This window comes from Carcharhinus amblyrhynchos, chromosome 9 (assembly GCF_965287045.1).
Source record: "Carcharhinus amblyrhynchos chromosome 9, sCarAmb.v2.hapA, whole genome shotgun sequence".
Classification (NCBI taxonomy): Eukaryota; Metazoa; Chordata; class Chondrichthyes; order Carcharhiniformes; family Carcharhinidae; genus Carcharhinus; species Carcharhinus amblyrhynchos.
The window spans coordinates 58660668-58687598 of NC_137332.1; the positions used below are offsets into that span (position 1 = coordinate 58660668).

The 26931-nt window shown below is 44.6% G+C and overlaps 1 protein-coding gene across 1 annotated transcript in view; it reads left to right on the top strand.

Moving 5' to 3' along the window:
* The window catches only part of LOC145348567 (uncharacterized), a 76122-nt gene that overhangs the window by 1582 nt on the left and 47609 nt on the right, over positions 1–26931 (top strand). Inside the window, exons 2-6 of the mRNA XM_080196757.1 lie at positions 10268–10332; positions 12740–12808; positions 15979–16091; positions 20989–21057; positions 25329–25469. Coding sequence (XP_080052883.1) covers positions 10268–10332; positions 12740–12808; positions 15979–16091; positions 20989–21057; positions 25329–25469 — 457 coding nt within the window. The remainder of the gene's footprint in view (positions 1–10267; positions 10333–12739; positions 12809–15978; positions 16092–20988; positions 21058–25328; positions 25470–26931) is intronic.

Below are 26931 nucleotides of genomic sequence, written 5' to 3' on the forward strand. Positions count from 1 at the left end.
AGTGCTAGATAAACTCAGCAGGTCTGACAACAAGGAACAGAGTTAATATTTTGAGTTCATATGACAGTTCTAAAGAGCCTCTCTGTGTTCGGAGGCTAAAGTCTGGTCAGTTTTCTGCTGCAGTCTCACAATTCAATGGTTCTGGCTGAAAGCTATACTTGTGGACATTCAGTGAGCACTGCACTGGCTTACTTGTGAATATGGCGCAACACACAAACCCTAAACCAGTGGTGGCCACCTGCAGCCCACAGACCACATACAGCATATCTGAATGCAGCCTGTGGCCTGCATAGAGCCTATCTGAATGCAGCCCACGGATCGCATACAGCACATCTGAATGCAGCCCGCAGACCGCACACAGCCCATCGGAATGCAGCCCGCGGACTGTATACAGCGCATCAGGGTTCTGACTGCCGTGCGCGAGATGTTATGTTGATAGAACGAGTGAGGAGTTTGCGAGATAGAGTTAGGAACCAGGATGATAAAAGAACAAGAGAAAGAGTAAGAAAGAGAGCAGAGTTTGGAGATAAAAGGTGCAGGAAAGAGTGAGGCCCAAAGTGGAGAATTATTAGCTAAGTAATTTATTTGTTTGCCTCATTTATTTTTAAATAATTTTACAATTTATTGGTAAATGTCAGGTTTGCATTTTTATAACAGCAGTAGTAAAGATTACCAGGAGCGGTAGATTTATCAATAAAAATAAATAAATGCAAATAAATATGAATAAATAAAAATAAAATAAATACCAAGAGCTCAGTGGGGAACCTTCAACTGAATGTGATTTTGGCCAAATTTGACTCATTTATGACCAGTGGCCAGGCTCACTATCCAATAAAGTAAGGATGGCTAGAAAGGCAATGGAAGGCCCTGCAGCATAGAAGGAGCAGCAGGATGTCGTTGCAGGTAGGTGAAAGAGATGGGCCCCCAAGAAAGGAGTGTTATTGGCTAAACAGTCCTTGCAGGGAGGAAAGCACTGCCTTACTCATCTCTCTATGGGAAATTGGCCTGCAAGCAGGATGGCACTGGGAAACCAGGTTATTGGCCAGTAATGCAGATTTACACACCCACCTGCCACTAGGACTGCCCCCATCGCAGCCAAAATATTCAGCTAATGGGGACATTATGTGCAGAAAGAGGCCATTCAGTTCATCAAGCCCATGCCAGCCCTCTGTACAGCAACCCAGTCAGACCCATACAGTTGCTCTACTAATCGAGTGATTAAACCAGATTACAGTATTCTTCCACAATTTTGTACACATATGTAAAGTAGGTTGTTATTGTATTGTTTAGAACCATACCCTTCTCATTGTAATAAAGATTACCGGTTTGTCATTGTATAAGCAAATCAGTTCAAAAGCCCAATTGTGCACGGCACATGTCTGATTTTATCACTTCTATGAAATGCTGGACCCATGAGTTGTTCAAGTCTGTTATCACTCCAACACTTAGCATCCTTTATATGCGAAATAAAATGAATTTCCTGCATTAAACCAAATTGAAGTGAGAGAACCAAAAACTTGGTTTCCAAATCTAAGGACATTGTTGACCAGAAGTGACAGCATGTTGCTTACAGGAGCAAAAAGAAGTTGATGGAGCTTCAGCTTTCACAGAATCCCAACAGTGAAAAAGGAGGCCATTTGGCACATCAAGCCTGCACCAACAACAATCCCAGGCTCTATCCCTGTAACCCCATGTAGTTATCCTGCAAACCCCCCCTAATACTAAGGACAATTTTAGCATAACCAAGCAACCTAACCTGCACATCTCTGGACTGCAGGAGGAAACCAGAGCACCCAGAGGATACTCACACAGACAAGATCAGCATCGAACCCGGGTCCCTGGCACTGTGAGGCAGCTGTGCCAACAACTGTGCCACAGTGGAATCAGCTGTCCTACATTTGGTTTGTGTCTGATTCATGCGAAATGTTGCTCTATAAACTAACATTTCCCTTCTAAATACAAGCAGATTGCCCTCATATCCCTCACAATCCTTCCTTGTACTGCTGGCTCCATACTTTTATCTCTAGATTAGAAATGGATATAGATGGATGTGATTAAATGTTCCATCGGACAGAATTTCTGCTTCTGTTGGTATTAGTGAAGAGCAAGAGTCCAGGGCTGACAACTAAAGCAGGTTATTTTTTCCTTGACAATGTTTGGACTTTGGGACCTAGGGACTAGAGTAAGCCATTCAGCCCCTCAATCCATCTGAAATTTTCAGTCAGTTTTCATTATTTTTAACATCAGTCATGGTTGGCTTAGCTTTAATTTTAAGGTAATGCCTCTTTAGAACATCGAGGCCCACAGTGCAGAAAGAGGGCATTCGGCCCATTGAGTCTGCACCGTCTCTCCAAAAGAGCATCTTTCCCAGGCCCACCTGTACTTTTTATGTGAAGTTTGAGAGGGTGGGGAGATAACTAAATACATGATAGCTATCTAACCAACTGTGGGAACGATATCACAGTCCCATATCCATCCAATGCTGTAACAGCAAGTACTCAGCTAAAGTTCAATGTTATCAACGAAAGAATATCACAGTATTAAGCTGGTATTGTTCTGATTCATATAGACTACAAATACCCTCCAATCAGGCCTTATGGTGAGATATTTATCTCAGCTATTTTGAGATCTAGAATTCTGCAGGTGGCCATAATATTGCTTGGCTAGGGAGAGGGAAACAAAATCAAAATATAAATGAGACTGAGCCAGAAATGGAGATAATAGAAAGAGTAACCAAATTCTTAATCAAAGGTTGATCCTTTGTTGGCAGAATAAATAAATAATGGAAAAAAGGTGACTCAGGATGTGTACAAATACAATCCAACTCCAGGACAAAAAGAAGAATGAAACTTATTTTCTCCCTCCAGGAAGGGGATATTAACAAGACTCACTGCAAGAGCTCAGCATAACCAGGTTTTACAGATGGATGTCACAGAGTGAAGACTTGCATTAACACTCACAATTGGATACATTTCCCAAGGCCTACGTATGAGCTCCAAACTCATCCCAAAAACTATAGGTTTGACCTTGGAGTATCTGCCAAGCATTAATTTAGATCAGTTTTAAGATGAGAGAGTTTGTGTTGGTTTCTGGATGCATGAGCAAAACATAAAACTAGAGATGATGGATGGGATTCTCCAGCCTCGTCAGATAGTCACTGGGAATCCCGGTGCCTCAGAGAACGGGGTTTTGGGCAAAAATTGTGATTCCCGATAAGCATCAGGTCAGTTGGGATTTCCCAACCAGCATCAGAAACCTTGATCAGGTTCCTGCACAAGGTGGGCAGCAAGCCAATAATTATACAGACCCGCTAATTATAATATAATTAGTGGTTTGATAATCCATTCCCCCAGCTTCTTGTCATTGACCTGTCCCCCCCAGTGGGAATGACACCAGACAGGTTTTACTGTCACTAACCACAAGCAGGGACATGGCATGCTGAACCCCAGGGGAGAACCACATACCTCTCAGAAAAGAGGGGCATTTCCCCCATCCCCCCCACCCCCAACCCCCCTCCACTGAACACCACACAGGCATATGGGTGACTTGAAGAAATCACAGGCAGTCAATCTGGTTTTAAATCTTTGTAAACTTTGTGATTAGGATCGATGGAAGTACTTGAGATGCATTCAAGTGTGCAGGAAAAGATCAATAAATAAATAAATTGACAGTCCCTCTCTGTCAGAGGACTTCAAAGCGGTTTGCTCCCACCTGCAGCTCCTGACAGGGAGAAAAAAAAAATCTCTGCTGTAAAATGGTGAGCTACAGTGATTTAAAATGCTGCCAGGTGAACTGTGTGTGTGTGTGTGTGTGTGTGTGTGTGTGTGTGTGTGTGTGTGTGTGTGTGTGTGTGTGTGTGTGTGTGTGTGTGTGTTGTGCATAGAGGTTAAAGTGACCAGGTCACTTCAGAATTTGCACAGCTGACAAGGCAGCAGTGCAGATGTTGATCACAGGGCTGCCTGAAATTACCATAATAAGAAGTCTCACAACACCAGGTTAAAGTCCGACAGGTTTATTTGGTAGCAAAATCCACTAGCTCTCAGACTGCTGCTCCTTCGTCAGGTGAGTGGGAGCTCTGTTCACAAACAGGGCATATAAATACGCAAACTCAATTTACAAAATAATGATTGGAATGTGAGTCTTTACAGGTAATCAAGACTTAAAGGTACAGGCAATGTGAGTGGGGAGAGGGTTAAGCACAGGTTAAAGAGATGTGTATTGTCTCCAGCCAGAACGGTTAGTGAGATTTGCAAGCCTCGGCAAGTCGTGGGGGTTACAGATATTGTGACATGAACCCAAGATCCCAGTTGAGGCCGTCCTCATGAGTACAGAACTTGGCTATCAGTCTCTGCTCAGCGACTCTGTGTTGCCATGTATTGTGAAGGCTGCCTTGGTCTTCAGATCAGCCAGAGCTAGAAGGGGCAGTGCAGCCACAGCACCCCTGTCCCAGAGGAGAATGCCGCACCCCACCCACTGGTCAGTGGTGAGGTCAACTCCTTGCCACCAGCCCGAGCCCACTCAACCTCCGAGACCTTTAAGGGACCCATCCTGACAGTGGTCAAGGGACAAATGGCCACTTTACTTATCTCCTTGATCCCCTCGGGCCCAAGGCATCAGGCCAGCATGTCAGTGCCAAGGCGCAAGGGGATAGTGCACCACTGGTATTGCCAAGGCATTTGGCCTGAAGGGGGGTCTGAATGGGAATCTGACGGGAAGGGAACCTTGGGGGGGGTGGTTCTAGAGGTGGGAGGGGACCTGACAGTGGGTCTGAGAGGGGAGGGAGCCTGAGGGGGGGTCTGAGGGGGTGGACCTGAGAGGGGTCCAAAGGGAGACATTAGTGATTCTGAGTAGGGACTCTGAAGAGGAAGGGGGACAGAGTCGGTGTTGCGAGGGGGGATTGGGTCGGGTCACCCTCATTTCTGCGTAGTCTGCAGAGGGTGATTTGACTTGCAATTTGTGGGTGGGGTGTGGAATGCCCTTCTTTAGTGAGGGGTTGATGGTCCTCCTCTGGTCAGTGGAGGCAGTGGCCTGTCCCTGAGCACCGAGGTCAGTCTGTTGCGATCTTGGAACAGCCTGGGTGGCTGGAGGGTGGCCCAGAATGACCACATTGTTATCTTTCAGGTGGATGAATCCCATCTGACAGACACTCCGAGTGCCAGTGGGAAACGCTCGCGTTTTCTCGTCAGCATGGGCACTTAGCCTGAAAACAGCAGAATTTACCCATTTTCCTGGTGTTCCTGGCAGTCCAGAGGATTAGTATTAACATGATTACATGAACAAAGATTGAATGAACTTGGGCTGTTTTCCCTTGAGAGACGTCGGCTGAGGGGGGATCTAATAGAGGTTTATAAGATTATGAAGGGGATAGATAGAGTAAATGGTGGTAAGCTTTTTCCGTTATTAGAAATGGATAGAACGAGGGGTCACGGGCTTAGGGTGAGGGGGGCTAGGTATAAGACAAATATTAGAGGGCAGTTTTTCACGCAAAGGGTAGTGGGGGTGTGGAATGCACTGCCGAGTAAGGTGGTGGAAGCAGGCACGCTAGGGTTGTTTAAGAGTCACTTAGACAGCCATATGAGCGGGCTACATATAGGGGGATATAGTAGGCCTTACTAAACATTGTAGGCTTGGGAATACGTTTTGCCTCAGGGATGTTAGTCTTTGCCTGTTTAATAATGAATTTTTTTGTCTCCACAGGCATTTAAGTCCAGCAAGGGGCATGCATGTGGCAGGTTGTAGTGGGCTGCTCTTGGACGTTGCTTCGGGAGTTGCCTATTGCTTCATGTCGTTAGTGTGCTTAAACTGGACCATCTCGAGGGCAACATGACAGCTCAGAGACTATCTCTGTTGCTGTGCGGACACATGGATTTGGGCCTGTGTCTGTGGGAGTTTGCACGTTCTCCCCGTGGTTGCGTGGGTTTCCTCCGGGTGCTCCGGTTTCCTCCCACATCCCCCAAAGATGTGCTTTTAGGCTGATTGATTGGGTACTAAATTGTCCCTAAATTGGACCTCCCTGATCCTCGCACATTAGGTGTAGACTAAAATCATGAATAGGTCACAGACAGTGGGACGGCGGCGCGGGCTCGTTGGGCCGAAGGGCCTGTTTCCCGTGCTGTGTTGTTCTTTGTTCTTTGTTCTTTATGAGTAAGTATCAGTTATACTGTGTTTGTTACACCACCAGATTATCTCAATGAATTAAATCCAGGCCAGAAGCCTCCATGCCAATGTTTCCAAAATGAATTTACTGCACTGCATTGTGATGACAGTTATTAATCATTTATAGCCATTTTATAAATTATTAACTATTGGAATGTCAGAAGTAGGATTTTGAGCCTTTTTGTTTATTCTCTGAGTGGGCTTGTGCCTGGATTACAACAGTAAAACTTGGCGAGTAACAAAATGTTTGACTGACTAATGTCCTTGGCCCTTTCTTTCCCAACAGAAATAACTTCAGCTTTGGTTCAAGTTTAACACGTTCCACTCGTATTTCATCCAAGCTATCATTCTTTCCCAGTGCCTGAGTTTACACAGGCACAATTTAGCCTGTTTTGGTGAGTCAAATTTAGTTTTGCATTTCGCCGTACTTACGCAAGGATATTTTGACCTTGGAGGGAGTGCAGAGGAGGTTACTAGGCTGATTCCAGATTTGAGGGGGTTGAACTATGAGGAGAGGCTGAATAAACTAGGCTTGTACTCGTTAGAGTTTAGAAGAATGAGGGGAGATTTCATTGAGACATATAAGATGATGAATGGGATGGATAGGATAGAGGTGGAGAGACTCTTCCCGCTCAGAAAGGACAGTAGGACTAGAGGGCACAGCCTCAAGATAAAGGGGGGGCAGTTTAGAACGGAGTTGAGGAGGAACTTCTTCACTCAAAGGATGGTGAATCTCTGGAATTCTCTGCCCGTTGAAGCGGTGGAGGCTACCTCGCTAAATATATTTAAGACGCGGGTTGATGGGTTTTTGATAAGAGAGGGGATTAAGGGTTATGGGGAGAGGGCAGGAAAGTGGAACTGAGCCACGACAGATCAGCCATGATCTTATTGAATGGCGGGGCAGGCTCGAAGGGCTAGATGGCCTACTCCTGCTCCTATTTCTTATGTTCTTATGTTCTTATGTTATGTTCTTATTTCATTAACTCATAAATCACCTCAAAGATTCACTCCCTCCACCACCGGCACATTGTGCCAGCTGTGTGTACCATGCAGTGCAGAAAACCATCAAGGCTTTTCTGACATCACCTTCCAAATCTTCGACATTCATCATCTAGAAGGGCGAGAACAGCAGACTTGCGAAAATCATCATTTTCAAGTTAAGCCACTCCCCATCTTGACTTGGAAATAGGTCACTGTTCCTTCACTGTTACCACATCAAACAGCTGAAACTCTCTTCCTAACAGCACTGTGGGTGTACCTACATCACATGGACTGCAGTGGTTCAAGAAGGCAGCTCACCACCATCTTCTCAAGGACAAACAGAGATGGATAATAAATGCTCACAGCCCGTGAATGAATAAAAATGTTGTACTTGTAAAACAAATCTTGTGATTTGTGACACCATGGGTCAGGTGTTCAAAGCAGGATCAGGAAATCAATATTCTGATGAATTCTGGATCTAGACTCCATATTTCAACTGTGTCGCTCCTGCAATGCTATCTTAAAGGTAAGTTTACTAATGGGCAGAAGCGAGCTTTGTGCCCAATTAGTAGCACCAGGTATCTTCAGGAGGCAGGAGCTGCCTGCTTAGCACCAATGGCAAAGGTAAATGGCAACCATGTTGGGGCCTACTGCTGCCTTGCCATAGAGAGCCCGCAGCTCCCCAAAGGACCAACATTAATAAACTGTGAAACGGAGGGTAACCAGACAAAACAAAGAACAAAGAACAAAGAACAACACAGCACGGGAAACAGGCCCTTTGGCCCAACGAGCCCGCGCCGCCGTCCCACTGTCTCAGTGACCTATTCATGATTTTAGTCTACGCCTAATGTGCGAGGATCAGGGAGGTCCAATTTAGGGACAATTCAGTGCTTATGAGGTGCTTATACACAAGCTGGCACAGGGCGCCCAAAGGCCTGGTGAGATTCAACATCTCAGAAAACAGTTTCCGTCACCCTACATCAAGCCCAACAGCTGTGCACTAGTGTGTACCATACTGCTTACATTCACTAAATTCCCCTTTGAAAATTATAGTCCCAACCTCCCCAGCCTGTAAACTTTAATGAATTTAAATGGAGGTGAGCAGGGTCCACATTCCCTATCCCGCACCAAAAACTGACGATGGTCACGGAGGCATAGGGATCCAGAGACACCCCCTGGAACCACGATTTTTAAATTGCACCCACTCCTCATCCCGCCCTCACCACCATTTGAAAATCTAGTGCCATCTGGCACAGAGTAAGGCCATTTGACCCTTGTGCCTGTGCTAGCTCTGTGAAAGAGCTATCTGGTTTGTTCTCACTCTCCTGTTCTTTTTAGTCCAACCGATTTATTTGATAGTAAACGCACAAGCTTTCGAGGTTTCCCTCTTCGTCAGGTGAATGGAGAGTTCTGGCCTCGGACAGAGCATATAAAGCACAGACAGTTTAGAGATTACTGATTAGAATGCGAATCTTTACACCTAACCTGCTGTTCAAGTCCTAAAGTGGCCGACAATGTGAGTGGAAGGAGCACTGATCACAGGTTAAAGAGATGTGTATTGTCTCCAGACAGCACAGTGAGTGAGGTTTTGCAAACCCAGGCAAGTCACGGGGGTTACAGATAGTGTGACACGGGCATTCAGCCTCTGATCTTCGGGTAAGCGTTCTCCAAGGCGGCCTTCACGACACACGACAGCGCAGAGTCGCTGAGCAGAGACTGATAGCCAAGTTCCACACACATGAGGACGGTCTCAACAGGGATCATGTCGCACTATCTGTAACCCCCGTGACTTGCCTGGGTTTGCAAAACCTCACTTACTGTACTGTCTGGAGACAATACACATCTCTTTAACCTGTGATCAGTGCTCCTTCCACACACATTGTCAGCCACTTCAGGTCTTGAACAGCAGGTTAGGTGTAAAGATTCGCATTCTAATCAGTAATCTCGAAACTGTCTGTGCTTTATATGCTCTGTCTGAGGCCAGAACTCTCCATTCACCTGACGAAGAGGGAAACCTCAAAAGCTTGTGCGTTTACTATCAAATAAATCGGTTGGACTAAAACCTGGTGTTGTCAGACTTTTTACTTTCTACATACCCCAGCAATGTTCTTTTCAAATATAGATCCAATTCTCTTTTGGAAGGTACCAGTGAATTTTGGCCTAATACCCTCTGAGGTACATTTCTCATTTCAATCGCACTAACAGTAACTATTTGTCTTATCTCAACATGTTCTCCCTGTTTAACAACCTTTTTGAATGTAACTCAGTAAAATCGTGTTTGACTCAACTCATTACAACTTTGTTTCTGTGATTTTAGCTCTTTCCCTAGATTTCTTAGTGAAGCCTACTTGATGAAAAACACCTCTACTATTAGTGAAACTCAACCTCAGCCTCCAACTCCTGCTTCCTCCCCCTCGCCTCAGCCCTGCAACTGTGTCTTTTAGCTGAAAAAACAGAAATGGTGCGGTGGAGCTTGAATCAACTCCCTCCCGCCCCTTCCCTGGATGCAGCCTCACTGCTTAGATGGACACTGGAGGGTTAACGAGAATCCTGTAGTCAAAGATGCAACAGAGGCACACATGAGATTGTCCAATCCTGCGTTCAATGTTCTCCAATGATTTACACACTGCTCTAGGATACAGCCCATTAGTCAGTGATAACTGGACACCAAGCCTGCAGACCCTCCCCCACCACAGTCAATATAAAAACTCACCCAGATAGCTCCCTGTTGCACGACAGCTCTGTTAAGAGGTGATCTAAAAAGATGAAATCTGTTCTTACTGGAAAGTTGTGTTTGACCTCCCTTAAACCCTGTAACCTCTCCAATTGCACAAAGCAGTAAGTGTGTATATATCTACAGTGCTTTATGTTCCCATCTTACTATGTGGGAGAGACTGTGTATTGTGCTAAGAATGTAAGACTCATGCTTCATGTGAACGGGGTAGGGATTCTGCTGTCCTGCTTTCCTGAGATTGCTGGGTTTGTTTAATTCTTTCTACAAATTAGAAGATTAAGTTAAATATTTTTCAACTGCATTTTCAATTCGCTGCCACCAATTTAGTTTTACTGCATTGAAGGTTGGAAGAATCCTTCAGGTTGTTGATGTTGTGTATTTTATTCCTATTTTCAGAGAGATTTTGGAATACTTTGACAACACCTATGATTTGGATGAAACCATTTTCAGTGCACTCAAAGGTAAGGCTGAGGCTTTCAGTGGTGAGTTCTCCTGTAACTCATTCCTCTACTTAATACTCACTCGATTATTACTGATTGGAAAGAAAGCTAGAATTCAAGCAGTTTGTGATCACTTCCTTCCATTTTTCTTGATGCTGCAAGGGGACTGTTACATGAGTTGCCCACTGACAGTTTTTATGGGTTAGCGTAGGCAGTGCATGTCTGCAAAGTAGAATTATGGAGTCCCTCTCGTACAGAAGGCTCATCAAGTCTGCACTGACTCTCCATAAGAACACCCGAACCAGGCCCACCAACTTCCTCTCTATCTCTATAACCCCGTGCGTTTACAATGGCCAATCCACCTAGCCTACACATCTTTGGGACACGAAGGGGCAATTTATCATGGCCAATCCCACTAACCTAACCTCTTTGGACAGTGAGAGGAAACCCGAAAACTTGAAGGAAATCCACGGTGACATGGGGAGAACTTGTAAACTCCACGCTGACAGTAACTCTGTGGAGGGCAGCTGAATATCCTGGTGACCCTGGTTTCTCAGGTTATCCCATGGTGGCACTTTTGTCCACAATTTTAACTCCCAGGCGTGAAAATGTCCGAGAGAATACAGCTAATCAGATGGTCACTAAATTTATAACTATTAAACAGTTACTTGTAGATTGATAACTGTAAATCTATAATTATAAATCTGTAACTTGGATAATCGATAATGAATCTATGAACGTAAGATAGTTTCTGATAACTTCAACAGGAAATTCAGGAGAGTCAACCAGAGTGGTCAAAATGTGGCAATCACTATTACAATAGCACAACAAATAGAATCAGGAATAGGCCCCAATAGGCTGAATAAACTAGGCTTGTACTCGTTAGAGTTTAGAAGAATGAGGGGAGATCTCATTGAGACGTATAGGATGATGAAAGGGATGGATAGGATAGAGGTGGAGAGACTCTTCCCGCTCAGAAAGGACAGTAGGACTAGGGGGCACAGCCTCAAGATAAAGGGGGAGCGGTTTAGAACGGAGTTGAGGAGGAACTTCTTCACTCAAAGGGTGGTGAATCTCTGGAATTCTCTGCCCGTTGAAGTGGTGGAGGCTGCCTCGCTAAATATTTTTAAGACGCAGGTCGATAGGTTTTTGATAGGCAAGGGGATTAAGGGTTATGGGGAGAGGGTGGGAATGTGGAACTGAGCCACGACAGATCAGCCATGATCTTATTGAATGGCGGGGCAGGCTGGAAGGGCTAGATGGCCTACTCCTGCTCCTATTTCTTATGTTCTTATGTTATGTTCTTATGTTCTTATGTTCAATCCCCTCAAGCCTGTCCGCCATTCAACACAATCATGGCTAATCTATGCTGGTCTCAACTCCTTTCCTGTGCCATTTCCCCATAGGCCCCTATTCCTCAATCTATTAAATGTTTACCTATCTCCGCATTAAATACTTCTCATGATCCAACCTCCATCACTCTTTGGGACAGAAAATTCTAAAGATTCACCACCCTCTGGGAGAAGAAATTTCCACGCACCTCAGTTTTAATTGACCAGCCTTTTATCTTGTAACTATGTCTCCTTGTTTGAGACTCTCCCACTAGTGAAAACATTTCACATCTACCCTGTCAACACCCCTCAGGATCTTATATGTCTGAATAAGGTCACCCCTCACTCTTCCAAACACCGAGGAATACAGACCAAGACTATGTAGACTCTCTTGATCGGACAATTGTCTCTTACCAGGAATTAGCCTGGTGAATCTCCTTTGGACTACATCCAATGTTACTTTATACTTTATAAGGTAAGGAGATCAGAACTGTGCACAGTATTTCAGGTGAGGCCTCACCAGCATCCGGTACAATTGCAACAAAACATCCCCATTTGTAAAGTCCAACCCCTTTGCAATAAAGCCGAAAATGTCTTCTTAACTACTTGTTGGACTTGCCTGGTAGCTTTTTGTGATCCATGAATTAGAACACCTAGGTCCTTCTGCATTTCACTCACCTGCAGTCTCTCTCTCCATTTAGATAATAATCTACCTTTTGAGACCTCACACTTTTCCACATTAAACTCCATTTGCCAGGTTTTCACTCAGTCACCCATTCTATTTATATCCCGTTGCAGAATCACAATATCCTCAGCACAACATGCCCTTCCACCTATTTTCGGATCATTGGCAATTTGGAAACCTTACATTCTGTTCCTTCCTTCAGGTCATTAATGTAAATAATGAACAGCTGCAGAATGCTTGAGGAAAATAGCATCGATGCATTTAAGGGGGAGGTGAAGTACAAAGATGTTGATGGTTATGCTGATAGGGTTGGATGAAGAAGTTTGGCAGGAATAAACGGTAGCATAGATCAGTTGGACTGAATGCCTACTTCTGTGCTGTAGACCATTGCAACTCAGTATGTGATTCCTAGCTATTAAAGAATCACCTGTAGGACATGATGAAAAGTCCAGCAGCCCCAATGCCACCCACCAGAACCAAGGTAATTGCAGTGATGAGGGAAGATGGTTTTGTGAACCATCAATAGTTAGGGAATGGTGGTAGGAAAAATTCAAGCCCAAAGGAATGCTCCTGTTCCTGCTGGCCCCACATGGCTTCTTTGATGATGTGATCCTATCTGGATGGTGCTGGGGTCTTAGTGCCAGGCTGGCATTGGTACTGCCAGGCCCTGCCAAGGTGCCAGGCTGGCAGTACCAAAGGGTCGCTGCCCAGCCCTGCCCCACCCACTAGGAGGCTTCAAAGGTCTCTAGTCTTGCCGGCGAAGCCATCGCATCTGGTCTACGTTGCTGGGGACCATATGTGATCCAACAGGAAGGGTGTAGAGGCTTTGGAGAGGGTGCAGAGGAGGTTTACCAGGATGTTGCCTGGTATGGAGGGGAGATCCTATGAGGAGAGACTGAGAGATTTGGGGTTGTTTTAGCTGGAAAGAAGGCGGCTAAGAGGGGACCTTATTGAAACATATAAGATGATTAGAGGTTTAGACAGGGTGGGTAGTGATAGCCTTTTTCCTAGGATGGAGAAAGCTAGCACGAGGGGGCACGGCTTTAAATTAAGGGGGGGTAGTTATAGGACTGATGTCAGGGGTAGGTTCTTTACCCAGAGGGTGGTGAGGGACTGGAATGCCCTGCCAGCTGCAGTTGTAAATGCGCCTAGTTTGGGGGCGTTTAAGAGATCTGTGGATAGGTTTATGGACGAAATGGGATTGGTTTAGATTAGTGGGTTAGTGTTGTCTTTTTTTTAAAAAGCTGGTCGGCGCAACATCGTGGGCCGAAGGGCCTGTTCTGCGCTGTAATGTTCTATGTTCTATGTTCTATATAAAAACTAAGCATATTATCTAAATGGTGAGAGATTGCAGAGCCCTGAGATGCAGAGGAATCTGGGTGTCCTAGTGTATGAACCATTAAAAGGCTAGTATGCATGTACAGCAAGTAATTAGGAAATAGAATGTTATTGTTTATTGTGAGGGGAATGAATTTAAAATGGGGAGGTTATGCTTTGGTTGTGCAGGGCATTTGTAAGACCACAGATAGGATTCACCGATCTCAATCGCCCTGCCACCCCTGTCAGCGAGAATGGAGAATTTGGTCCTCGGCAAACACTCCATTCACTGGAGTGGGCCTGGAGAATCCGTGTGGGTGAGTTCTGACCCACATCTGAAGTATTGTGTACAGTATTGGTCTCCATATTGAAGGAAGGGTGCAAATGCAGTGGAAGCAGTTCAGGGGGTTTACTAGACTAACACCTGGAATGTCTTATGAGAAAAGATTGCACAGGCTAGACTTGTATCCACTGGACTTTAGAAGAGTAAAAAGTAACTTGACTGAAACATGTAAAATCCTGAGGGGCCTTGACAGGGTGGAAGTTGAAATTCTCCTTTCGGGAGAATCTAGAACAAAGGTTCACTATATAAATGGAAGGAGTCACCCATTTAAGACAGAAATTAGGAAAATCTTTTTATCTCGAAGGATTGTGAGTCTTTGGAACTCCCTTCCTCAAAACAAATGGAAGCAGAGTCTTTGAATATTTTTAAGGTAGAACTGGATAGATTCTTTATGAGCAAAGAGCTGAAAGGTTATTGGTGGAGGTGGGAATGTGGAGTTGAGGTTGCAATTGGATCATAGAACCCCTACAATGCAGAAGGAGGCCCTTTGGCCCATTGAATCTGCATCGACAGTCCTCCCATCACTAATGGTCAATTTTGCATGACCAATCCACCTAAGCTGCACATCTTTGAACTGTAGGAGGAAACCCACGCAGACATGGGGAGGATGTGAAGACTCCACAGAGAGAGTGACCCAAGCCATGAATTGTGAGGCAGCAGTGCTAACCACCGAGCCACTATGCCACTCCACAATCAGGCATGGTCTTATTGAATGGAGGGGCAGGCTCGAGGGGCCAAGTGGCCTACTGGTACTCTTAGTTTGTATGTAAAATTAAACAGCAAACAAAGAGGTTTTACAGCTTTTGACAAGATGTTAGGAGTTATTAGGAGCTGTGAGTGGATGGACTCTTCTTCCCTAGTCCAGTCTCCAGTGTTCAATCAGTCACTTGACCTCCTGAAGAGATGGCCTGAAGTAGGAAGGAATTCTCCTCTCTGTGGAGTTCTGCTTCAAGCCAGACCCTCAGAATTGTCTGCTTAATTTACGTTCCTGCACAAACTGTACAGCAGAAAGGTTTAAACCACTCAAGTTCTCCAGAGTTTGGGCAACCTATCTGCAGCAAGATGTGATGTCTGAGGATGAGGGTATACTGTGCTGCAGAATTACTTACGCATAGTGAGTAACAGTGAGTTGTTTCACTTCCACCAGTCCTCCTGCTGCATGTGAAATGGCTCAGGCTGAGATACTTATCAGTCAAATCTTTAAAAATCACACTGCCACCAGCTTGTATTTTCCTATTTATGACAAACGTACTAATTATATGACAAAGATTGGTAAAACAATAACTTGGGTTCTTTACTGAAAGATAAGCCTTGATACAAACATTATAAACTGGGAGACTATGTAGGCACATCTGCCTTGCAAGGCTGATGCTATGTCTGCGCACAAAAATCATCCTGTTACACTTCACAACCTTTATAAAGGGAGGTAATGATTGAGAGCAGTCTAAGATACACCTCCTTTAAAATACATGTACATCACATCACAACAGGATCCAGACTCATTTGATCATGGGTGACATCTAACTACAAAGTTTTAAAGTTTATTTGTTAGTCACAAGTAGGCTTTCATTAACACTGTAATGACGTTACTATGAAAATCCCCTAGTCACCAAACTATATCACCTATTTGGGTACATTGAGGGAGAATTTAGCATGGCCAATTCACCTAACTTGAAGAAAACACAAGCAAACCCACGCATACATAGGGAGAATGTATACCTTTCACACAGGCAGTGACCCAAGCTGGGAATTGAACCCAGGTCCCTGGTGCTGTGAGGCAGCAGTGCTAACCACCATGCCACCATGCTGCCCCACATTGGCTGAGCTAAAGGTAAGCTACATTTATTTTTACATCTCACTCGATCCTAACTCACCTGTTATTGAGGATCAAATGGTATTTTTTGGGGAATTGAAATATTTGCTTTTCAATGTAAGTACAAATGAGTATCAGCAAATCAATATTTATCTCTTTGCTTTGTTTAATCCACTAGATGAGTCCAGCTTCTACTTGTGCCCAGACCGACTGCGGTTGCCCCTTATATTCTACTACTGCCACCCTCCAGTGGTTTACATCAACAAGCTCCTGCTCGCTGGTCTCATAAAGGTAAAACAGCAAGAAGCTGCTTTTGTTAGCCATGATGTGGAGCTGCCTGCATTGGACTGGGGTAAACGCAGTAAGAAGTCTCACAACACCAGGTTGAAATCCAACAGGTTTATTTGGAATCACAAGCTTTCGGAGTCCTGCTACTTCATCAGGCGAGTGGAGATAGGTTCACAAACGCAGCATGTATAGGCAAAGACACAATTGCAAGATAATTACAGATTGAAATGTGAAGAATGGTTGGAATGTGAGTCTTTACAGATAATCAAGTTTTTACAGATACAAACAATGCGAGTGGAGAGAGTGATAATCACAAGTTAAAGAGGTGTGAATTGTCTCAAGCCAGGACAATTAGTAGGATTTTGCAAGCCCAGGCCAAATGGTGGGGGTTACAGGTAGTGTGACATGAACCCAAGATCCCAGTTGAGGCCATCCTCATGCGTGCGGAGCCTGGATATCAATTTCTGCTCAGCAATTCTGCATTATTGTGTTTCTTGAAGGCTGCCTTGGAGAATGTTTACTCAAAGATCGGAGGCTAAATGTCCTTGACTATTGAAGTGTTCTGTACTGGAAGGGAACACTCCTGCCTGGCGATTGTTGCGCGAAGTCCGTTCTTCCATTGTCGTAGCATCCGCATGGTCTTACCGATGATCCACGCCTCAGGACATCCTTTCCTACAGTGTGTGAGGTAGAGAACATTGGCTGAGTCACATGAGTATGCACCGTGTATCTGGTGGGTGGTATTCTCACGTATGATGGTGGTATCCCTGTTGATGATCTGTCACATCTTGCAGAGGTTGTCGTGGAAGGGGTGTGTGGTGTTGTGGTCGCCGTTCTCCTGAAGGCTGGGTAGTTTGCTGTGAATAATGGTCTGTTTACTTGTAACCCCACCATACTGCGTAGGTTTGCAAAATCCTCCGAACTGCCCTGGCTTGAGACAATTCACATCTCTTTAACCTGTGAGTATCCCTCTCTCCATGCACACTATTTGTAACTGATTACCTGTAAAGACTCAAATTCCAACTGTTTTTCACACTTCAATCTGTAATTATCTTGCAATTATGTCTTTGCCTCTATATGCCATGTTTGTGAACCTATCTTACCTGATGAAGGAGCAGTGCTCCGAAAGCTTGTGATTCCAAATAAATCTGTTGGACTTTAATCTGGTGTTGTGAGACTTCTTACAGGAACCAGTCAATTAACTCAGAGTAAACACTTGATTATACAATATTTACCTTGAGCAGCGAAATATTAAAGCAGGAAGTCAAAAAATGAATAGTGTCTTTTTCTGAAACAACCATGTATGTTTAATGTAAATGATAGACAATGATTAATAAGATATGAGAATATTAGGAGTATTTAATGATGATGTATAGTGATGTTATTGCTGAGTGCACAGTATTGTCTCTTCTTATTTTGCTGCCCTGGTTTTTCTGAAGGTGATAGGATATAATTGTCTAGGCACTGTCTCTCCTCAATCTCATCCAAGTGATCATTCTTCCTGGACAGTGAGAGTTCATATGGTCTGCACTCATGGAGGAAGAGTCAAGTCAGGTCCTGTTCTTAACTGATGTCCATTTTCTAATAAGAGTCATTGAATATGCAGTTGAGGAATCTGGTTGATCAAAGCGTATTGGACCTAACTTTGTAGTGTTGAATTGGGCAGCTTCAAGAGTGCTTTAAGTTGTATTTAACATGGGCTATACCTGAACTGGTGAAAACCAGTCACTGCCCAAAATCCCCAGACTTACTTGAAATCTGTTATCCGTCTTCATACTCTCCTCTAGCACTGCTGGGGCTATAGAGCTTTGGCCTAACAGATTGCATGGCAGCTTTCTAGAGCAGCTCTTCCTGTTTCTGGGGAGTGGAAATCCCACTCTGATCCAATTCAAACTGCTCCCAATACATTACCTCTATGTGGATCCGCAGAATAAAATTGCCTACAATTAATCTCAAACTATCATTAAATATTTAGACTCTTTTAGAAAGGCTATAGAAATGGTGCATGAGGGAAATGAAAATTATTACAAGATGTGGTAGGGCTGCTCTTTCCAGCATAATAATCAAACACATCATAGAATCCCTACAGCGCAGATGTCCATCAAGTCTGCACCAACTCTCCAAAACAGCATCCCAGCCTGGTCCTTCCCTCTGTCCTAAACCCATAACCCCACACATTTATCATGGCTAATCCATCTAACCTGCACATCTTTGGACTATGGGAGGAAACCGGAGCACCCGGAGCAAACCCAAGCAGACATGGGGCGAACCCCATGTGTGCAAACCCCACACGGACACTCACCCAAGGTTGGAATTGAACCTTAGTCCCTGAGCTATGAAACCAGCTACAAGTAAGAAAATGAAAACAATTTGAAAGATTTGCATTTTAATTCAGCACCTTTCACAATTTCAGGATGATACAAAATGTTTACAGCGAATGAAGTATTTTGTGAAGTGCAGTTTTAGCTGTAATGTAGGAAATACAGCAGTCAAGTTGAACGCAGCAAACTCCCACAAACAGGAATGTGATGATGACTGGATAATCTGTTAATTAATGATAATGGTTGGGGGCACTGGGGAGATCCCCAAGTTCGAAATAGTGCATGGGATCTTTCATATCCAGGTGAGAGGGCAGATAGGATCCTGGTTTAAGGTCTCATCCCTGACAGTAATAACTGCACTGTAATGTCAATCTAGATTATGTGCTCAAGTCTCAAAGTGGATTTGAATCCACACCCTTCTAACATGGAGAACCACAAGTTTCACTGACAGCAAAATGTTCTATTGCTGGATCTGATGTATCAATAATAACAAGGGATTAATTTGTAAATTAACAGTATGAAGTCAAAATCCATTCCCACCTGATCTTCTCTCTCCTGCATTTAACCAAAGTAATTTAGTGATGTTTGGATAATTCCACTGGTATGCTCCAGATTACAGTCCTGCTCTTGCAGTCTGCTCGGGTTTGCTCCGGGTGCTCCGGTTTCCTCCCATAGTCCAAAGATGTGCAGGTTAGATGGATTAGCCATGGTAAATGTGTGGGGTTATGGGTTTAGGACAGAGGGAAGGACCAGGCTGGGACGCTGTTTTGGAGAGTTGGTGCAGACTTGATGGACATCTGCGCTGTAGGGATTCTATGATGTGTTTGATTATTATGCTGGAAAGAGCAGCCCTACCACATCTTGTAATAATTTTCATTTCCCTCATGCACCATTTCTATAGCCTTTCTAAAAGAATCTAAATATTTAATGATAGTTTGAGATTAATTGTAGGCAATTTTATTCTGCGGATCCACATAGAGGTAGTGTATTGGGAGCAGTTTGAATTGGATCAGAGTGGGATTTCCACTCCCCAGAAACAGGAAGAGCTGCTCTAGAAAGCTGCCATGCAATCTGTTAGGCCAAAGCTCTATAGCCCCAGCAGTGGCAGAGGAGAATAGTGGCCGCTGAAGACAGATAACAGATTTCAAGTAAGTCTGGGGATTGTGGGCAGTGACAGCTGGGAGACCCCAGCAAGTTGGATAGGTGAGGAGGAAGTTGGGTTAGAGAGGTCATGGGGGAAGGAACATAGAAGGAAATATCATCCTGGGGAAGGGCGCCCCAGGAGGACATAGGAGCCCCCAAAGGAGGGACTCACCAGCAGTGAAAGCTGCTGGGCTGCCTACCTAGCTTCCACCTTCCCCAACAATGAAAGATTATAGCAGAGGGGAATGAGGCCCGTAAATGGCTGGTGGGTTGCTAGAAATGACCTCACCTGCATCTTTCATGTGAGTGAATCCCATCTGAAAGACAGTACCAACGGGAAAACAAGAGCGCTTCCGGCCAGTGTGGGCACTTAGCCTCAAAATGGGAGAATCGGGCCTGATGGTTTCAGAATATGGAGGGTAGGGGACGTTTAACTGTAAAAGAAATGGGACAATTTTGAATATCCTATGTTACAGGACAACAAGCCAAAGAAAACCTTTTCTCTCACGTTTAGATATGTTATAATATTCCCCTAAAGTAACCAAATCTACCAGTTGTATGGAAGTTTTTAATAATGTGCATGAATAATGCACAAATGCAACACCAATGGTATTGGGAGATTGGGACCTTGGTTGCGAGCAGCGGTGAAACATATTGCTTGATATGATCCACAAAAGGGGTTGCTGATATTTCCATCTTCATTTTGTGTGGGAGATCAATAGATCTGGGTGCTGTGAAGTGGGAACAAATGTGGTTTCAACCTGAAATGAGAGTGTTCTGGATGGACCTGTGGGAGAATTTCTTTTATTACTGGGATGTTGGCATTGCTGGTTCACCTGGCATTCATTGGCCATCCCTTGTTGCCCTTGTGGAGGTGGTGGTGAGCTGCCTTCTTGGACCACTGCAATTCCTGTGGTGCGGGTGCACCCGCAGTGATGTCCAGAAGAGAGTTCCAGGATTTTGAAATCGAGGATTTTGATTTTGAATACCCAGCACTGAGTGTAATAAGTAGACACATATCCCTATTAACCCTGTTAAGGTTGGTGTTGATCATTGTGCCCATCATTGTGCAGCAGTTGAATGACTGTCAGTGTCCTGGAGAGAATGGGAAATTCCAGTCAGAATTCCTGCACCTAACCACTATTTGAATGGCTGTTACTGAAATGATTGCACGTGGTTATACTATCTTGGGATGGGACCTTATCCAATGCGATGCCTTCCATAGTTAACTATACTTGATGGGCCGAATGGCCCTCTGTGTTGTGATAACTCTATGGCGTTCCAAGCTTGACAGAGAGAATGACATTATTGTAAAACTGCAGCCCAGGAAAGAGTTAGCACCTTCAGGCCAGTAAATGTAAAAATAGAGATTGGAACTTGATCTGGAAATTTAAAGTGATCTGTTTTACAAACTACTGTCACTTTACTTCCCACAGGAGCAAGTCAATACTAGTTTTGAAGCTCTGTTTGAGACGGGTGTGGACGAGATGTCTTGGGATGACACGGTATGTACATTTGTATAGACAAGGAGTTGCTGAAGGTTAATATTTTCTTCTGAATTAATTTAAAGCACATAGAGTGGGATTTGATCCTTCAGTGAGTTATGTTTTTAAAGTTTATTTATTAGCCATAAGTAAGACTAACATTAACACTGCAATGAAGTTACTGTGAAATTCCCCTCCTCGCCACACTCCAGAGCCTGTTTGGGTCAATGTACCTAATCAGCACGTCTTTCAGATTGTGGGAGGAAACCGGAACACCCGGAGAAAACACACACAAACACAGGGAGAATGTGCAAACTACACACAGACAGTGAGCCAAGCTGGGAATCAAACCCAGGTCCCTGGCACTGTGAGCCAGCAGTGCTAACCACTGTGCCAACATGTAGAGTTACCAAGTCTAGGTATGGAGCTTTGGGCTATCTTTGTTTTCTTATGCTGCATTATTCTTTCCTTCAGTGTCCTCCCTTTTAGATTTCTATTTTGTTCTGAAAGCACTGTCTTTGCTCAATAGTATGGTCTCATGGTCTTAGACAGCCTTACAATAACTGGTCCAAGTACCTAAAGCCAGGCTAGTCAACATGCAGACTATTCAATGCTGCAGGGCACTCTGACAGATCATCTCCCCAGTCCTCTGCCTGTGTCCACACCTTTATAGAAATGGATTTGGAAACAAGATACAAAAATCAACAAAACGACCCATTTTGCTAGGTCATTACCTCCTACAGATTTGACCACCAGTCATCAAGGAGCTAATCCATATAACATTCTAACTTGTCTAAAAAATATTGACCCAGAGTTTATGAACAAAATTGAAGGCAGACTGACTGAATTATTTTACATGCTGAAAGTTCAGTGTGCCACCATTGCAAGGTACATCAGTCCTTAAGGGATTGTGAAAGCAGTGATAATTGTAACTCCATTAAACAGTGTCGTTTAGCAGCAGAGGAGGGAAAGCTGAGAAATTTGTGAGGACCTGCATCGATTGGCAGACGGCATGAGCCAATAGTGAGCCAGGTGCCTGAGATTCCAGAATGACTGCATGTGTTGCTGGGCTAAATTTCAGCTCAAATTAACCTCAGTGTTATGAGCCCAGTTTGTTCTAGTTATGGTTTGCGTATTAAATTGCTTGGTTAAATGGTAACCATAGCAATGATGCTTGATTTGCCTTCTCCCCCTCACCCTGTGCTGAAGTGCCTGGGCTACATTTTCGAAAGAGACGTCATGTGGGCAGTGAGAGAAAGTAGGTTGAAGAGTGAGTTGTTGTCCCAACATTCCAGGGAATATTGAGTCGTCTCCAGTGCACTGTTGCATAGCAACACATCTCTGCCATTTATTTCAAAAATTTAATCTTTTATTTTTGCAATCATTATGCAATTTTCAGGAGGCCTTGTGGCACAGTGGGTAGCATCCCTTCCTCTGAGCCAGACGCTGCAGGTTCAAGTCCCACCCCAAGACTTGATGGACAAGGAAGGTGCATTTGTAACGCAGCCAAGCAAGTTGAGTATCAGTTATAAATGCTTCCCATACACAACAATGGCTGGGAGGAAAAGCAGAAGAAATTCCTGGTCAGCCATGTGATGAAATTAGAGCCTCTACCATCACTACCCAGCACTCCAAGCTAGAACATGCATGTAAAAGTTGATGTTGTCACAGCAACCCGGACTCCTCGGGTGGGCCAGACATTGTGGATCAGATTGGTGCCACTAGCACAGGGTTTGACTGCTGTTCAGCTCGGTGGATTAGGGAGGTGCCCCCTTGCTTCGCCTGTGTGGAGATCATGGAGCTGTGGGTTGGGCCTGCCTTTGGGCACAGAGCTGAAGGATACATCATTTTCCCTCTCACCTCTTCCTATGAATGACAGTAAGAAGTCTCACAACACCAAGTTCAAGTCCGACAGGTTTATTTGGTAGTGCGAGCTTTCAGAGTTTCGTTCCTCCTCCAAATGAGTGAGGAACAAACAGGACATACATAGACACAAATTTAATTTACAAGATAATGGTTGGAATGCAAGTCTTTACAGGTAATCAAGTCTTTACAGTATAGACAATGTGAGCAGCCTCTTGTAAGGTCAAAACCAAATAAACAAACTCAAGTTAAATCAGGACAAAGTAAAAGGGGCAGTTCCCCAAAAGGAGGGGGAACAGCCCGAACAAAATCAAAGTGCAAAGGAAACTTGAAAACATTAAATTAAAATGTGATTATTAGGGCCGATAATACACCCCACCCCCTGCGGAGCTCAATGCGCATGGAAGGCATCAACTGTGCCCACGGACACCGCATGCTCCCTCTCCAGGGACACTTGGCCATGAAAGTAGGTGCTATAGAGGGGCAGGCAGTCAGGATGGATGGCTCCCTCGATCGCCCACTGCCTGGACCTGTAAATGGCGTGCTTCGCCAGGCCCAAGGCAGGTTCACAAGGAGGTCACCATCCTGACCTGCCCCTCTCTGTACCAGGTGTCCATAGATCAGGAGCGTGGGACTGAAGTGCAAACAAAACATTAATAAAAAGTTCTGTAGGAGACAGCGTGAGTGGAGAAAGGGTTAAGCACAAGTTAAAGAGGTGTGAATTGTCTCCAGCCAGGACAGTTAATGAGATTTTGCAAGCCCAGGCAACTTGTGGGGATTACAGATAGTGTGACATGAACTCAAGACTCCAGTTGAGGCTGTCCTCATGTGTGCAGAACTTGGCTATCAGCTTCTGCTCGGTGATTCTGTGTTGTCGTGTGTCGTGAAGACTGTCTTGGAGAACACTTACCCAAAGATCAGAGGCTGAATGCCTGTGACAGCTGAAGTGTTCCCTAACAGGAAGAGAACACTCCTGTCTGGTGATTGTCGAATGGTGTTCATTCATCCATTGTCGTAGCGTCTGCATGGTCTCCCAATGTACCATGCATTGGGACATCCTTTCCTGCAGCGTATTAGGTAGACAACGTTGGCCAAGTCGCAAAAGTATGTACTGTATACCTGTTGGATAGGGTTCTCTCATGAGATGATGGCATCCGTGTCGATGATCTGGTATGTCTTGCAGAGGTTGCTGTGGCAGGGTTGTGTGGTGTTGTGGTCACTGTTCTACTGAAGACTAGGTATTTGCTGCGGATAATGGTCTGTTTGCAATTGTGCGGTTATTTGAAGGCAAGAACAGGGGGTGTGGGGGTAGCCCTGGTGAGATGTTCGACTTCATGAATGACATGTTGAAGGCTCCGGAGAAGATGTCATATCTTCTCCACTCCGGGGAGGTATTGGACGACAAAGGGCCTCCTCAGAAGACAAACAGAGGACACGGTGGACAGAGTACCCTTCGTCGTCCAGTACTTCCCCGGAGTATAGAAGCTACAACATCTTCTCCAGAGCCTTCAGGTAAGCGTTCTCTAAGGCGGCCTTCGTGACAGACAATGCAGAATCGCTGAGCAGAAACTGATAGCCAAATTATGCACGCACGAGGACGGCCTCAATCGGGATCTTGGGTTCATGTCACACTATCTGTAACCCCCACGACTTGCCTGGGCTTTCAAAATCTCACTAACTGTCCTGGCTGGAGACAATTCACACCTCTTTAACCTGTGCTTGGCCCTCTCTCCACTCACATTGTCTATACCTGTAAAGACTTGATTACCTGTAAAGACTCACATTCCAACATTATCTTGTAAATTGAGTTTGTGTCAATGTATGCCCTGTTTGTGAGCACAACTCCTCACTCACTTGAAAAAGGAGCAACACTCTGAAAGCTTGTGCTACCAAATAAACCTGTTGGACTTTAAACTGGTACTGTGAGACTTCTTACTGTGCTTACCCCAGTCCAATGCCGGCGTCTCCACATCATGAATGACAGCACAGATGGTTCATATTTGGTGTCTTACTGAGGTGAACCTTCAGCACCAGTGTTTCAAGGTAATCAGTGCGATCTGTTTCATGATGGATGGATCAGCACAGCATTGCCTGATCTTGTCCTACTCTGACATCCACTTTTTCAGCAATCAGAAGTAGCAACCATGGTTAGCTTAAGGTTAGTGAAACCAATTCTAACAGCAACCCCACTGCCTCTGTTGGTCCCAAATAACTCAGCACAGATTATGTAATCTGTATAGCTTCAGTTACAGAGCAGTGACTGCATTCATTAAATGAGTTACAACAGCATTTAAGACTCCTCTAGAAACATCCAGAAAGTTATATGTGTAGCTGTGGTAACTTGTAAGCAGAAGCTACAAACATACAATTTTTCTTTCTTAATCCTTCATGAGCCCACAGCTTGTCACAAGTTGTGTCCATTTCACCAGGAGAACTATCGAATGGGAGGAAGTTTCAACTGGCCCAGCTTGTCGGAGAGTGTTGAGTATCGAAGGAAGGTGAGGGCCATAGTGCGTAAAGTCATCCAGGAGACCCCATTAGAACTCCCAATAACAATGGATAGTCCTTGGGTAAGTGACAAAATGTTCTTCTATATCACAGATTCAGATGAAGATCTGAGGCACATTTATAACAAACAGCAGGTGCATGTGGGCTAACATGAAGAATGGAAATATCAGGAGGATCCTCAGATATGTGCAGACCACAGAAAACAGAAGAAAATCCTAAAATCAAATTTGGGATAAATTGGGAAATTCCTCTCTGAGATAACAAAGCAAATTCCAGCTGACCCAATTGTTGTGATGCAGCAACCTCACGCGACATGTGGTTGTGTAGAGGTGAGGGTGCTTCATGGGAGGGTGTTGGGGCAGTTTTAGCATTGCAAATAACCTGTACAGTTCTTAACCTGGGAGTGCTGGATAATTAGGTGTAATAGGTGCCGTGCACTCTATCTTATCCATGCAGTATATGTCTTAGAAACTTGACATCTTGGTGAAGAGGCAGTTTTGCTCTGCACCACCACAGTGGCACAGTTGTTAGTACTGTTGCCTCACAATGCCAGGGACCCGGGTCCAATTCCGGCCTCAGCTGGAGCTTGCATGTGTCTTTGTGGGTTTCTCCCGGGTGCCCCAGTTTCCTCCCACAGTCCAAAGATGTATGGGTTAAGCTGATTGGCCATGCTAAATTGTCCCTTAGTGTCAGGGGGATTAGTGGGGTAAATACGTGGAGTTACATTGTCGGTGCAGGCTCAATGGGCTGAATGACCTCCTTCTGCACTGTTGGGATCCTATCATTTGATGAATTGGCTGTACTGTGCCTGATCTGTTCGATAGTGGTACTAGATAAATGAAATTGAAACCCGTTCCATCTCCAAGCAGTAGTGCCCTCACATTAACACACTCAAATGATAACAGCAATGCCAGTAGGGGCTGTTAAATGAAAAATTTAGGAAAAAATGATCATTTTGCTGAAGCAGACATTGTTTAAAACTTGGGAAATAAATTGGGCCTACAGCATGTATTTGCCTATTAACAGGACCTTTTTCTGCTATCTTTTGTCCTGTGTCATTGTTTGTCCCTGCAGTACATTTAGAACAGTTTCTATTAATGTTTTCATTGTGGAGCTGTTTTTATACGAAGGAGCTTCTTTTAGAATAATACTGTTAGCCACAGCCAAATCTCTGATTTGGTGAGTTTGGAAAGCTTTAAGGGACTGGAAGGACTGTTCTTGTTATTAGATATCTATGTTCCAGTCTGCTGTGTTGGGACAATGAAATATTCCACATTGTCCTTTTTGGAACTAGCTTCTACTGATGGCACACAGATTGATTCCCAGCCTCTGCTGGTGGAACAGGAATAATTCCCAGACTCTTCTGATTGGACAGGTGGAATTTATCATCCTCTCCTGATGGGATTGGGCCAATTCCCAAGCTCTCCTGGTAGGATGGGATCTTTCTGTTCTTGTCCCCCTACTCGGGCTACTCCAGGCTCTCCCAGCAGTAACTCTGGCCTTTCCCAGAACTCCACTCCCATC